This window comes from Triturus cristatus, chromosome 2_2, assembly GCF_964204655.1.
Source record: "Triturus cristatus chromosome 2_2, aTriCri1.1, whole genome shotgun sequence".
Lineage (NCBI taxonomy): Eukaryota > Metazoa > Chordata > Amphibia > Caudata > Salamandridae > Triturus > Triturus cristatus.
In genome coordinates, this window is record NC_140582.1 from 360106563 (window position 1) to 360122633 (window position 16071).

The following is a 16071-nucleotide window of genomic DNA, read 5'->3' on the forward strand; positions in this document are numbered from 1 at the left end:
TGTGGCGGGGAAAAGGCTGAGGTCTAAGTTGTTGTACATATTCCTGATCTTTTCTCTGCAAATGTGGGAGTGCTTCGTACAAAAGGTGCCATGGGTGGAGGGTAGGAGGGATGAGGATTGTGAGGCTTGCTATCCATGGAAGCCTGGCTTCTTTGGGGCAATATGGCAAAAGGTTCCAACAAGAAAACCACAAAAAAAGCTACTTATTGGTTGAGATGGGTAGCTGCCCTGCTAGACATGTGCTAGGCTGCCTGAGACAATGCACCAGCAGGCCTTGCCATTAACAAATACACAACAAATACAAGGATGATTCTAATAACAAGTGGGCACGTTCTAGCAAACAGAATTGGCTGGCACACGGACAACAGCCTTAGAAAGTATGATGTACTGTGCCTGTGAGGCTGCCAATGGGAAACCTCCAAATGCATCTCTAAAATGTTGGCCTTCTCAAGAGAGTTGGAACAAAAACATCAGTTGAAGAAACCCCGTGGAATCAGGAGAGACCCAATGCCAGCTAGATTTCTGTAAGTTGTCACACTGAGTAGCAGCCTAGGATATAGGCATGTAATGAAGCGGAGAACATGTATTTTCTGATATGTGGCACAGCACCCTTCCATGTGTGGCTCATGTGGCACAGCAATCTCAAAATACTAGAAGACAGACACATGAAATGTGTAGACCAAGCACTCTGGACGATAGTATTTCAAGCTTTTGATGCACTGCTAAAGTAATCTTTGACATAGACGGAGCGGATGCTGTGAATATAACCCTTGCACTATAAGCAGAGATATCTGTGGCAATCGAGCACATTTTATTAAGTTTATGAAATACGTGTAACTCAAAAGGATGAGACTGGCCAACAGTCCGTTTAGGGCAATCTTTCTGCTGTTCCTTCGTGATTTTCTAGTTTATTCATTTATAGGTTCGTCTTTTTGTAGACACGTAGTCTAAGGACTACAAATCAAGAATTTGGAAAGTATATGGGCTGTGCTATTCAATGTAGGCGATCTCGGGGATTAGGAGTAGAAGCAGTGAGTAGACTCTGTAAGAACATGACGGTCAGTGAGCTACATGTGGACTGTCTTGTGAAGAATGTAGAGTGGCAGGGGGATGTCTAACTCTTTAACACTTTCAGATAAGGAGTGCGAGTTCTGATCTTAGAAGGGTAAAGAGATCCTTTCAACTATGAAAGAACAGGGGCTACATACTCTCCATGTAATAACCTAAGACTTAACTGGTATCCCTCCTAACGAGAAAGATCTAATAATGAAACAAAGGGGAAAAACTCAAGCTAAAGGTGGGAAAATGCAAAACTGTATTTATATATAACCCTCACCTACTCTAGTAGTGGCATGCTTCATCATCGGGTTCACCTTAACTCCTAAAGGTCAGGGTGGGCTGACCATATTCCAGGGAGCTCAATGAAGAGATTTTTTTAGGGGGTTGAGTTTTTTTAGATGTCCTCATTCACCCAAAGGTATCCCTTTCTTCACAGGGTGAATGAGCTCAGATAAAACTATGAATATGAGGGGCATTAAGGATACTGTGGACCTATGACTAATTTGTAATCGCCAACATGTTTCTGCCCTACTCTATTGGCCTCAACGGGTCCCGGGCATTCTTCAGGGCAGTAGCAGGAAAAAAGTTCCCCCAGTGACTCACCACTGCAAATTTAACAGGTAAATGCGTAACATATAGAAGATAAGCTTGTGCATGCAATAATACTTAGGTGCACATGCTGTGTATCTGAAGTACCTCAAAAACAGAAGATATTTTGTATTTTCATTCATACATTCTGATTTATAAGTAAATATTGTGACCTTATGCTTCCAACCTTGTATTGTTTCAAACGTTTTGATTTTGTGCCAAATGCATCTTTTGTCTTCTGACTGATGGTAATAATGATCTTTGTCCCATGAATTTCTGCAATAACACCCGATGATGAAGAATGCCACTACTAGAGTGGGTGAGGGTTATATATAAAAAAGGTTTAGCCTTTTTCCACCTCTTGCTTAGGTGGGGTATATGTTTTTCCCTTGGTTTCATTATTAGATCTTTCTCATTAGGGAGGATACCAGTTAAGTCTTAGGATGTCCAACTCTCCCACCTCCTTGGGATGCTGACTGAGGCAACTTGATTTCTAACTGATAAGGAAGCTTTTCATTGTCGAGGGCAAGTTTCCCATCACAGAGAGATTGGTTCATGAATGTAGCACTGAGGGAGGGGTAGACAGTCTATAAATAATTACACCAAGGTGTAGCTGTTGGAGTTAGAAATTGAGGTGGTGGTTTATCAGGATGTGTGAAAGTGTTACATTACTATGAACCGTTCTCTGTGTCTGAAGTTAGGTTAAAAGATTTTGCCTGTTATGTATACTTTTGTTTAATAAATATTGGTTATGGGAACACAATTTCCAGAGTATTCAAATTAAAGTCACTGTATCCACAGGATCATTATATACCAAACAGCAGGTCAGAAGCACTTCGCGATTTCCCCTCTGGTACATATAGGATGGTAATCACCTGTCTCATTGTAGAATGCATCCTCTATACATCCTATGTTGCTAAGGGGGCCTTCCTCTAAGAAAGATCCCATCCCCTGTCCATCCATTAAGTAGTGCCAACCACAATTAAAAGAGGTGCTGCTGTGCGCTCAAACGTAGTCTCTTAGACACAAAAAATCTCGTTTATAATGCACCTTATTGGAAGGCCATGAGCACAGAATATAGCTTCATTAATGTCTATTAAGTGTCTGTGGCAAACTCCACAGATGTCTGTCCACTCTCTGGTCATTCTGGGTGACAAGAGTAAAGAGGAATGTGTACAATCATACCTGTACTACGTAAAATTACTGACCAAACAGAATGAGAAGATAAAAAGAACAGCAGGGGAGTTATTTATTTAATTACATTTCTCTCTTAAAAGAAGCATATGGTCAGTGGTAAAAAATGGTCTCTAAAAATAACTGTTCACCAAGCAGAAAAACAAAACATTACTTAGAATTAGTCAAAGAACGCCTGACTCACAGACTTGGGCGACTTCAAAGGCAGCTGTATGGATTGCTGTAAATAGTTGCACAGAAAGCAATAATAAGAGTCCACACCATCAACCGGCGTTCCGATAGTGAGGAAAAGTTTGGTAAACAGACACAGGGTTTAGATGTGGGGGAGGTGGGAAAAGCATTGTAGAACAACTACAGTAGTAAATCAGGCTACCTACTTTAAATATAATACACTACTTAAGCAATACGGCTGACGATACAGGCACTCAGAGGTAGGTATTAATCAGGGTGCTGCAAAGTGGTTTCAATGCTTTGGTCAGGAAGAAAGGGGTGACTATTTGGTAGGGAATCCTCCACTTCTTCCTCACAGCTGGTTATGTTATGCTATGTTGATTTGTATAGCACACTAATCACCCGAGAGGCTATCCAGGTGCTATCTGTGTACAAAGATTCAAGTCTACAGCTTCTTGCAGAATTCAAGAAGTGAGGAGGTGGCACCAGTGTGTTGAGGGAGGTCATTCCATGTTTTGGGTGCAATGTAAGAGAATGAGCGACCTCCAGTTCTGCTTTTGTGGATGCAGGGTGTGTGCGAGAGTGAGGCTGACCATAGGTGTCTAGTGGGTTGGTGAACATATGTGGCTGTAATGGAATTCTAGTACTGTGTTGAGTAGGGCTTTGTATATGTGCCTGAGAACTTTGAATTGGCTGCGCTTGTGAATGGGGGGTGGGGGGTCAGTGAAGCTTTCTGTGGTGCGGTGTGATGTGGGTGTGGCATGGGAGGTCGAGTATGAGTTTGCGGCAGAGTTCTGGATGGTCTGGAGTCTGTGTAGGAGTTGCTTGGAGATTGTGTCATAGAGCGTGTTGCCGTAGTCCAGCCTGCTGTGTGATGGTCCTTCGGTGTTGTGAGGCAACCATTTGAAGATCTTTTGCAGCATACGTAGGATGTGGAAGCAGGAGGTGCACACTGTGTTGACTTGAGCGGTCATGTTGAGCTTATCATCTAGGGTGATCCCTAGGTTTCTTGTGTGGTCTGTGGGCGTTGTTCCTAGCTCCTACAGCCACCAGGTGGAGTCCAATGGGGACATTTTGTTTCAGAAGACTATTACTTCTGTCTTGTTGAAGTTGAGATACAGGCAGTTGTTCGCATCCAGTCTGCTACCATGGTCATGCAGTTGGTGAAGTAGTTTCTGGTGGTGGTTGTCTTGTCAGTCAGGGACCAGATGCGTTGGGTATCATTGGTGTAGTAGATGACGGTGATGTCTTGTTGGCGAGTAGAGACATTTCTATGTTGAAAAGGGTGGGGCTAAGGGAAGATCCCTAAAGGACTCTGCATATCAGTTTCTTGGTCTCTGATGTGAAGGGTGGCAGCCTGACCCTCTGGGTTCTTCCCATGAGGAAGGAACAGATCCATTTGAGAGCAGATCCTTGTATGCCAATCTCATGGAGTCTTCTAAAGAGGATGTTGTGGGAGACTGTGTCCAAGGCTACAGAGAGGTTAAGCAGGATGAGGGCTGCTGTTTCTCCTCAGTTCAGAATGATTCAAAAGTTGCCAGTGGTCGTGATGAGTGCAGTTTTGGTGCTGTGGTTCTTTCGATAGCTGTGTAGTAGAAGGTGAAGTTTGAGGTGGGTTGCGAGTTGCTTGTTGACGGACTTCTCAATCATCATCAAATAACTTTATTCGGTTATTTGTTCAAAAACCATCAAAGTGTACAAAAAGTAAAACATTTGTCTATTTACAGTCTAAAAATATAAAAACGAGTACATTTCCAAATCACAAGTAAAAAGAGGGCTATAGGAATGATCAGCCAAACGTACATCAGAATACATAAATAGGAAACACAGCTGTTGTACATGCTTCCTACTGGGAGCCATACTGCTTACGAATTCATTAAAAGGGAGGAAGCATTCCTGCAGTATGTAATACATAGAATACATGTACAACATGACAGTTAATATTGCAGTGCAAGCTATGATAAAAGCTTCTGTCGGGTTATCCAGAAGGCAAATACAAAGCGGCTAACAGCAAAATCTATCCGCACGGAAACGTCCGCTTTTGGAATTCTATAGGCAATCTGATGCTGCCTTGCTCCTAAATTGAGGCAAATTGGTCTTATCCACCTCCTGCGTATCTGTTGATATCTGGGACAAAAAAAAACACGGTCTTCAGTTTCTTTATCTTTAGTACAGGCAGGACAGGAATCTAGTAATAAACCAACCGCCTCCTTTCCAGGAAATTTTAGGAGCAGATTGCTGTATCTGAATCAAACGTATAAACCTTTAGCAAGGGGGGGCAAGATTTGGTCCAGGAAGGGTTCCAATTGTGAGCATGATTTGATAGCTAAAAATTTAGATGGTAACTGACCACTAGTTAAATTATTAGTATAGTGATCTCCCACCACCTCCCAGTACCTGACTTTTAATCTCAGTAAATCACCTATTGTAGCCCTATCTGGGTGTTCCCACAGATCCAACATTTCATAGACTGTTGGAAACCGGGCAGCCGGGTTAGCAGTCACCAGGTTCCCAGCACAGTGGTAGCTGGGCTCGAGCGGTTGGGGGTCAGGCACCGTGTTAAGCGTACGTCACACCCTCACAATAACCATGCGTTCATCCGTTCCAAAAACGACACTACACCGTAACAATTATGGAAGACAAGATGAAAATATATATGTCTTTATCTTATTTTCTCTTAGTTGCAGGTTTCATAACAAATACAATACAATAGGATTTTCCTTCAGAAGAGCAGGTCAAATAAACATTGCTACTTCGGAATTTCAACACATAGGTTCAGGTCATCAATAAGCAAGGAATAAATAGATGTGCAATAAATACAGACGGCAAATAAATAGAGTCAGACAATAAATACAGTGCAAGAATAAATTACTGGAAGACAATAAATAAAGCACCTTCAATAAATACGGTAAAGCAATCAATGACAATTACAGATCAGATCACTTTCATGAGGTCACTTGGTCTTACTTTGCCCATACACAGCTTGTGGTCATTTGGATGGCATGGGGGTGTCCCACCTAGATTGGTCAAGGCTGGGGCTTAAGCTAAGGCAGAACAAGGGTAACCTAAAGATCTGGCCCTCCAAACTACACAGCCCTTCACAGATGTCACTGCACCAGTCTCAGTTCACCCCTGGCACTCCCAGGCTGGTTCTAACACCCCTCTAGCCCCTAGAATGGTCTTTCAGGGCTCCACGGGGCCTTAGATGCCCCTTCTACCACTTACTGTCCCTTCTTCGACGATCGGCTCCGCTCGGCGCCGTGTCGACGCCGTGTGGCGGCTCCGGATCGATGTCGCTGGGCGGCCTCGACTCGATGTCGCTGGGCGGCCTCGACTCGATGTCGCTGGGCGGCCTCGACTCGATGTCGCTGGACGGTCTCGACTCGATGTCGCTGGACGGTCTCGACTCGATGTCGCTGGACGGTCTCGACTCGATGTCGCTGGGCGGTCTCGACTCGATGTCGCTGGGCGGTCTCGACTCGATGTCGCTGGGCGGTCTCGACTCGATGTCGCTGGGCGGTCTCGACTCGATGTCGCTGGGCGGTCTCGACTCGATGTCGCTGGGCGGTCTCGACTCGATGTCGCTGGGCGGTCTCGATTCGATGTCGCTTTTCGGCGTCGCAGGGACACGGTCTCCCCGCTTCCGGGTGTCTCCGGAGTGCGATCTCCACTCCCGACCTCTGGCGCGCTTCACCTCAGTTTTCCGGCGACTCCGGTGGGCGGACTTCACTCCCCCGTCCACGGCTCACCTCGACCTCAGGTGACTTCCTACTCTACCTCCGGCGCCTCTCCACGACCTCCGTCGGCGCCCTCACTCGACCTCCGGTGACTCCCTACTCGACCTCCGGTGCCTCTCCACGACCTCCGTCGGCGCCCTCACTCGACCTCTGATGGCTCCGGGTACGACGTCTGCTTTCTGTCAGCGCCGCTTCTCTACCTCAGGCCCCAGGTCTCCAGGCTTCTCGACGTCAGGACTTCAGGAGGACACTGCTAAACAGGTCAGGAGCTTGCTGTTCTTCCTCTTTAAGGCCTGTTCCAAATATTCAGGTCCTTAAGATGGTTCTTCTGGACTTGGTCCCACACAGGGCTTTAGGCTGGGCTTGGTCAGTAGGGACTAGCATCAAGGGTGGGTTTCTGGACCCCACTCCAAGCACTGGTTTCCACCCCTGCTGCCTTACTCCGTCCTCCTTCTATCTCTGTCCTCTCTCCTCTCCAGTCAGATGCCAACTGCCACTCTGAGATGGCCTCCCAACATTCTAAACTGCCTCCCACTGTCACAGGATTCTAGAATGTTACAGAAGGTTCTAGAAACCTCCAGTGGGTTCTGGTTATGTCACAGGTGACAATGGATGGCCACCATTTTGTGTCTCAGGCCCTCAGACAGAAGTTCCAGGGGTAGGGAAAATGGCTCCCTGACCCTGCATCAACACTAACAAGTCTGGTGGTTCCCAAAAAGGAAAAAATTATAACAGGGTTTGAGGCAGAAGTGGGACAAAATAAATAATGATGAGGAGGGACCACCCAAAGGGCTGACAGGTCTAACATAGACTTTCAATAATCTGCGATACGTTTAAACAATGGTAGTTTTTTTTCACCATTAATCATCATAACCTCCCGTAAAGAGTTTCGATAATCAATAAGTTTGGCTGGGTGGGGAGGCAGGTAGATTTGGCTTCTTGAGCAGGGTGTTGATTTCTGCAAGTTTCCATTCATCCGGGAAAGTGACAGACGTGATGGAGGTGTTGCTGCTGTAGGTCAGGATGGTGCTGACTGGTGATGTTCAAGTTGTAGATCTAGTGGGGGCACTGGTTCATTGGGGCACCTAAGTGGAAGATCAGCTAATGATGCAAATAACCCAACAATAACCGCAATGAATTAAGGATATCAACAACCATGGGACAAGATTTGTTGGGTATGAAGGATATGTTGGTACCGCCTGCAGTCCCTGCATCATAGTAGAATCTCTACCGCTTCAAACTCCAACTTCTGTTTCTCGTGAAAGGCTGTGCCATTATCAGCAAAACAGAGAGGAGGAGCATCATGGGTAGCTGCCAGGAGAACCGGGCAGAATAGAAACTTCCTTCATATACACATTTTACATGTATGCCTCAGTGGATAGAGTGCAGGTAAGAAGAGGACACTACTTTCCCTTTGCTATCTCAATTTCAGTCAGGGAGTTTTTGTACATGGAACCCAAACCTTGGTGTACTCCCTGACAGTTATTCACTGTGCTGAGGCCTAGTGCAATAATGCACACAAAATACGTTTGCAATACTGTAAAGTTCTTTTTGCCAGAAGCAAATGTCACTAGGCATGGTATAGTTAAACAGCCTGGTTGCGCTTACACATCATACACAAATTGGTTTTCATTGGATGTTGGAAAACACAATTTCCCCCCACACACACTTGCATCCTTTATTGAGGAGATTTTCATTGAAAGTTATGAAACTGACAGCCAAGCCACACAATACATTCCCCAGTTATCGTTCTCAGAAGAAAGACTGGCTGAGTGAACCGCCTCAGAATTTTTTTGAGGAAGCAGAGATCACGCACTAGGTTGCATCAACAGGAAAAGCTATTAACCCAGTTCCCATGAAGCTGCCAGTGGCTGATCCTCCATAGGAGCGGAAGAGCGACGCAAACACACGCACACAAAAAAAAAAAAATGGTAATAAATCATTTATTACCATTTTATTTGTTACTCTGCCGAATGGAGTGTGGGGGTGGGGCCAGTGCATCATTGCTGCTGATTGCAAGCAATGAGGAGGGGCCACTTTGGACTGAAAGTCTATCAATTTCTTCTGTAACGCTGTGAGCTCTGTGTCGTTTTTATTTCCCTGCCCTAAATAGATAGTCCGATTCGCAAAAAACTTGAGATTTTAAAATAATTGCACATGACTATAACAAACATTCCCAACATGCAAGCGCTCACAAACAGCCGGCTTCAGCAAGAAATTACAAAACACACATCTAACTACAGGTGTGCGTGGACAGCAGGCCTCTACGATACAGGTACGGTGATGGAGGGACATCCTTCAAAGGAGTTCTATGAACACATGAGATATGGGAGTACCAGATATGGGAGTACCAGAGGCCCCTTACAACATTCTGTAGTGGGGGTAGGAGGAGCTTGCATTACACCACTGCAGTTAATATTTTAGGAACAGTACCATACCTTCACAGTCATGTTAAACACAGCAACTCTAGGACATACGATACATTTTACAAAGCAATGTTCACATACATGTATGTACAGTAATGTATGCTGTGTAGGACTGGGAGTATTTAGGGTCTCTCTTTCCAAGGGGTACTTTTCTTAGCGCCGGGACACTCCTTGGAGAAGCCGCGCGCTTTACAAATCCCCCATAACAGTGTGATACTCTACACTGACACATCAACAGCAAGGAAGCTAATCAGGGGAAGATCAGAAATGTGATGTCTCAAAGTGTAACCAGACTGTGGTAGACTTCAGATGCAAACCTTCCTGTGAGGTTGCAAACTGTCAATCTTCAATAAAGCGAGTGGAAGGGCTTAAGAATACTAGTACAGGAAAAGGGAACTGAAAGTACAACATATGTTCAACAACGCACTAAAACAAGAACAAAAGACCTATTGCAGCCAAACATACTTACCAAACCAGGCTTGCTGGTCTCCCTGAACTTCTATGGCAAGACCAAAATCTGCAAGCTTCACTGCGGCTCCTTTGGATTTGCTAGCTAAAAGCAAGTTCTCAGGCTTTGGAAGAAAGAGGTCAAGATAAAAAAAAGAAACTGATTATATTTAATAAAATAGTATGTTGATCCTGTGAGGAAAGAAAGGTGAAATTGAACATCAACTTGATTTTTCAACTAATAAAGGCCATTATTTGGTGAGAAAAAGACCATTTATCCCAAGAATAGTGGATTTCTCAATAGGTTTGGTTTTTATTTTCAAGATGGTTAACTAACGAGTGCCAGTGACACGATGAGTATGGCACTTCTTTAATTAGCGGTGTGGCACAGTGTCTCATATGCACAAGTCATTATATACTTCGAGAAATGACTAGTAGAAATAAAACTGAGGACCCACTTCCATGACCACATTTGCATATGCATCCTTTGATGTAGTGAATAATAACTAGCTCTGGAACAGCAGAGATAGATTGTTTATTGGATCAATAAAACAGATTGCTGTGCCAAATGGTAAGCGCTGTCCCTTGCCAGTAGCCTCTGTAGTATCAATACCCTGGAAAAACAACATATGCAGGAGAGTATCTATCACAACTGGGTTTCTCAAGGCTGATGTGCCTTTAGCATGAAATCACACTTTCAAAGTGAAGCAATCAGCAGGGAAAGCATGAATGGGGAATGGCATCTTTGATGGCTGCCGGAGTTACATTCCAAGATCGGTTATGTTAGGCCTGTGTGATAAAATTGTAAAAGGCAGCAGGAAAGGACCCATGCACAAGTGAGAAGAGTGTGAATAAAAAGAGCAGATATTTGCAGGTTTCTCAAATTCTCTCCACTGGAAAGTACATTCTGATCCATAACTTTCGCCCCATTATTATGCTCACGGGTCTCTGGCCTTTGAATCCTCTGCTGTGAGTCTCCTTGATGGAGCCTCGCCCAGAGAAAGCGTTTTAAAAATGGATTTCAGTTGCAACAGTCCGTGCGTATCTTTTAAAATGAGGTAGGGCCCGTGTACAGCTAAGGTAAAGAGCTTGGAGAAGACTGTGCATGCCACATGTTCACATCTGCATACACGAGTGTAGAGAATGAGAGAGGAGACTGCTTCTTTGACTCAACCTGGCACCAGCACACAGGTAGCACATTAGCAGATGAGACTCAGTGTAAATTGGCTATGGCCTCCTAAGGCCTAATAATTAAATTGGCAATCCAATACGAAATTCCACCTTTCTTTTTGGCTGAAGTTTAAATCTTGTAGCAAACAAACTGATTTTACATTGAGTATGCATTACTTTATGCACTTATAAAATTGGTCCTTAATGGAATTCATGTGAGCTAACCTCTCTAATCAAGTTAATTACTCTACAGAGGAAGAGATGGGGAGGATGTAATCTCTAGAAGGTGTTTAGTTGCATCTCATTGACAAGCACTTGCAGGCTTTCCCACATAGAACAAAGGGACAACAGGCAGGCCTCTGGCTCGAGTCACCACAGGGTAGTCCCTTTGAAGATTGAAGGGAAAAAAACAGATGCAAGGTCTCAGCTTGGCCCAGAGAGAGGCACTTGTCCCAGTTTTACTTCGAGCAGCCATCTAGATTATTCACAGAATTATGTTCAGGGGTGTTGGAAAACCAATGGACTGCTCCCTGGACATGCCAGTTAAGAGAAGAGAGGTGATGCTGCATCGACTTTGGATTAGGGAGGAGTCCCAGCATCTAGAACTCTTCACCTCCTTTTATAAACGCCTGCACAGGGAAGAATACCTGAGAAGGAAAAATGCAAACCCACAAGGCAAATTAACCCTAGTCTGGAGTGTGGAGGACCCATTCTGGACTTGTGGGGCTAGAAGGGGGGTGGACATGCTGGGGGCCATAATGGAAGGGGGTCCTCTCCTTGGATTAATGTGAATTGGTCGTCCCACACAAGCACCCTGCAAGTGGCTGAAGGCACGCCGGGTGCATGGTGAATTCAGGAAGGGAGCATGGTCTGCTTTGAGGACTGTGAAGTGCTGTTGCCAGGTCAGGAGTTTCTTAGGGCTAGGCAGAAGGGCAAGTTCATGGTCCTATAGTGTGCTGCAACTAAGGAGGAGGAAGTAGCAATACCAAGGTGTTGTTAAAATCCTTAAAGTTACATCTACATTTTTGAAGTCAGGAGGACAAACTAGGGTCACCCATCCACTGCTTTTTCCCCAGCTACAGTGTGTGCCCATAGCCTATAGCACTCTCCTTGACAATCAAACCCTGAGTAGGTTTTGGAAGTCATCCCTGGGATGACTATGGCTTTGGGTGCCCCCGGATGACCTGCGCAATAATCCATGTTTCTATTATCATTTGCACCCAACAGGGCCCTTAAGGGAGGTGTCCCCAGTCCTCTCCCCCAAGCCTTTGGGACTGGGCTTAAATGTGCTAGGCTGGAATTGCTCTGTTTGGAGAAGGATGGCCACCATAAAGCACTGAGTCACAGCTCCTTCAACAGAAATGGCAGACTTCAGATTATGTCCCTTCAACTCTCGGAGACTGGCTGTGAGGCAGACACCAACCCTGGTTGCACAGCAGTAGTCTGCATAGCACTCTTCCCTGGTGGGGATGAACCTGGAACTGAAACAAAGTGGGGTGGTTTGGGAGTCCCATTTTTGTACTCAATTTCTAGACAGGTGATGTGGATCCACTGTCTTAAACTGCAGAACTGGTTTGGAGTGGTTCTTTCATGCGGCCTACTCACGCTGCTCTCCAGACAGCTTTTGTGTAGTGATGCTTCTTAGAGCAGATATCACTGAGGCTGTCTCTGACTTGTAGCACCCACAACACAGGCACAATGAGATGTCCGGTTTCTGAACCTGACTGTTATCAGCCCAACTGAAGAAGTAATCAGAGACAGACAAAAGGAAAGGCCTCAATTAGAAGCTCTCACATCCCCCAGAAGAGACTGAAGTCCCACCCACACCTGGTGCTATCCACGAAACGGCAGTACGCAGAAGACTAAACAGAAGCTCCTTGCTAACAAAAAGGCCCCACGGAATTTCCAAAGGTAGCCCTACTCCTCACATTAGTGTCTGGCCTCCAGCGACTGGAAAGCAGGCACTAGACTACAATTGTCAGGGAGCGCAGACCTCGCCCTCTGTCTTATACTATGCCAAAAGAGGGTCATCAAAAATGGATCCCACTTGCCCCCGTTACTCAGGCTCACTTTACACACAGCTTATCACCAGGAGTTAGATGCACTACACATGCACTTGACATCCACATGGGATGCCAGAGCAAGGTTCTGAGCATGGACATAATAGTATAACTTTACATAAGTGGGCCACTAGACCTCCCTCACAGTGACACAGATAGCGGTCTGGTCACTCAAATGATCTTTCTAAAACATAGTACATGGCACCTACTATTTATGCTCTATGCCTATAAAAGAGACTGCGATACTGGCGCCTCCAAGTCAAAAGACAGGTCCAGAACACCATAAAGTCATGGGCAAATCTATCAGGTGCTTGTATTAGTGTGCCATGAGGGCCAGATAACAAATATACATGGAGGTAGGTGCTCAGGGTAGAGGAACAAGTCACTCTACCAACCCTAAACGAAGGCTCCACTGAAAGCAGACTTGTGGTGAATGCCCCAATCTTGAAGATGTAGTAACCGTAAAGGCACTGCAAACACTGACCCACAATCAAAGCCGGTTTTCAAGCTAAACAAAAACTAAAAAAAAAAGCCCTGCCATGCACACATAGCGTTGACCAAGATGCTGTAAATTGGCATTTTTATTTTGCAGCAACATCTCTAATATGCCACTACTTCTGGGACCAGGAGCCTGCTGTTGGACAATCTCTTTTACATGCAAAGCCATTATTTATTATCAGCCTTCTGCACACACGGCGGAACTGCCTTTAAAACCGTAGGTAACGTCTTTATTTTTTTAATTCATTTTAAAGATGTGTGCGGAGATTTAAAGGGGACCAGGAAATCTAAGGCACCGGTGCTGCATTGCCACAATTGAAGAGGGTTTTGGCAGCTACCGGAGGTTTTCAAAATTAACATCAAATGTTGAGGGAAGAGCAGGGTCGCGGGAGGAAAATTAGGACTGAAGGAATCATAACATCAATAAGTACGAGCTAGCCGGTTAAGTTACCTCCTCGGATCCAGGATTATCTCTCCTTTTCATTCTAACACGTCCCCTAGTCATGAGGTTATAGGTTCTGGATCAGTGCTTCTATTCCATATATACGCACTGTGCCTTTGTTTTGCCTTATGGATCTGGGATGAAGAGAAATACTTGGCAAGCATCTTTTTGGGACTTAACGTGAATCAGAGTTACTTTTCTAAGACTCCACCTCTAAGATATGACCAATGAAACAGTACCTGGTTTAAGTTGCTAACTATTCCATAGTACACAAGCAGGCCATTACGCCCTGTGGCAAGTCCAACTTGTCTAGGGGTTGGCCCTTGAGCAGACCGATCAACGTGCAAATGATATGCTTTTCATATCTATCACACATTAACTTTTTACATTTGTAGCCATATTTGCATATCTGTGGATCACATGACATTATAGCAAATCATTTTATATTCCAAATCTACAACAAACCATCCATTTTGTATACACCTCACTCTGATCAAGAAAGATTGGCTGCAGTTCTGATTGCAAAGAGGCGCATGCGCATTAGGAACCGGGCAGACTGCAAGTGATATTAGATGCACCTTACGCCAAAATATATTGCACATACACAAATTGCATGCCCAAAACCGTGCCAACAAGATTACGGCCTGGCATACTGATCCCACAATCTTCCCCAGTAGCTCTCTGCACCCCACCTACTCCTCGCAAATATCTTCCCGGACACAGCCACAATTTTCATATTTTCTAAGCATGCATATTATAAACTGTGCACAGGCCCTTCATCCCCCGACAGATATATTATTTCTGCCAATGCACTTAACAGGAACCCATAAGCTGCCAGGCTACTCCACATGGTCACGCATCTATTTCTTTCATTAGGACTACTGAGGGATATTGGGGGGCGAGGGGGGTTGGGCTACACAACAATTTAACATTCAGTGCAGCTTTAGGCTCTTCTTTCCTGCTCCTCATTCTGGACTGAATCAAAACTCTGCAACCCAATGCCCTGCTGCTGAGAGAACAAGCAAGGGAGAGAATGTGGCCTAACGGCTAGGGCGGTCAGCCTCGGATCTGGAGAACCGGGTTCGAGTCTCGGCCGGGACGCTCAACATTCTGTGATTCTGGGAAAATCACTTAATCTACCCGTGCTTAACAAAAAAATGTGTCCGTCTATAATGTAACTGGTGCTCATGTAAAGCACTCAGATACTTCCGGGTCTAGTTTGCGCCATATAAAAACTCCACACAAAAAAAGTACTGGCACAGCCAATACGCCTGGTTTCAAATTGCCAATGGATGTTAACAAACATTCACAAATGCGGTTTACATTTGCTGTATATACAGATGCTGTTTATTACAGTAATGCCTCTTATCAATGCTGGGCAAAAGTACGAAAAGCGAATTCCTTTCTGTATAATGGATTTAGGGGATAAAGAATTTAATGCAGCACAGCACAGTCATTCAGTGTTCTTTTCTGAGGTAAAATAGTCCGTTATGCATTCCAATGGAATTACTTCCTTGAAGGCATAGTGATGCACTAACAGCCAATAGTACAAGGTAAGGAAGTAATGCTCCTCTGTGTGGGGCCAAAGCTCACTCTATGAATATTTTAAAGAATCAGTCACTACATCTTGCATACAACTGCACTGTCAAGCCTGACCTCAAAAATAGCAAGCAAAGGATTACCAGAGTTACAATTTCACTGTATATCAAACTTTACTTTAAAGTTTTTATGGTGGCTTTAAAACTTTCGGCTGGGTGTTGGCTATTACACTAATACCACATATTGTTGTTGGGAGCGCTCTATTGCTATGTGAGCGAAACAATTTTACCAAATATACAAGGATTTCCTTTATAATTTTTCTTAGCACTCTTTTTTCAATTATTTTATATAAAATATATGTTCATAAAACATTCTCTGTACATTAAATTAATAAAAAACGATATCCATTCCTAGTACAGAATCTTTGCATCATTGAAATGTTAATCTATCGTGTAAACATGCAGTTATACAATTTGATCCTTCAGGTCATTTCTTGGCAGTCCAAATGAATAGTCTGAATTTGAAGTTTCTAGTTCTTACAGGATACAGCCAACAAATGTTTCACGGTTAAGAAATGCTTCCTCTGGGTTAAAGTACATTTGAGGTATTCTTGGAAACTCCACAGAAATGAACTATGCGATTTGCTTTTCTCTTCTGGCTTTAAATTCGCTATAATATAGTATGAAGTGGAGAAATGACAGATGTTTGCTCTTTTTGGGAAAAGAATATAGCATACTTCA

General features: G+C 44.4%; 1 protein-coding gene across 27 annotated transcripts in view; it reads right to left on the reverse strand.

Annotated features, from left to right (window-relative positions):
* The window catches only part of CAMK2D (calcium/calmodulin dependent protein kinase II delta), a 708539-nt gene that overhangs the window by 256281 nt on the left and 436187 nt on the right, over window positions 1-16071 (reverse strand). For all 27 annotated transcript variants that reach the window (XM_085641469.1, XM_085641477.1, XM_085641470.1 and 24 more), the window contains exon 7: window positions 9645-9747. In XM_085641469.1, coding sequence (XP_085497595.1) covers window positions 9645-9747 — 103 coding nt within the window. The remainder of the gene's footprint in view (window positions 1-9644; window positions 9748-16071) is intronic.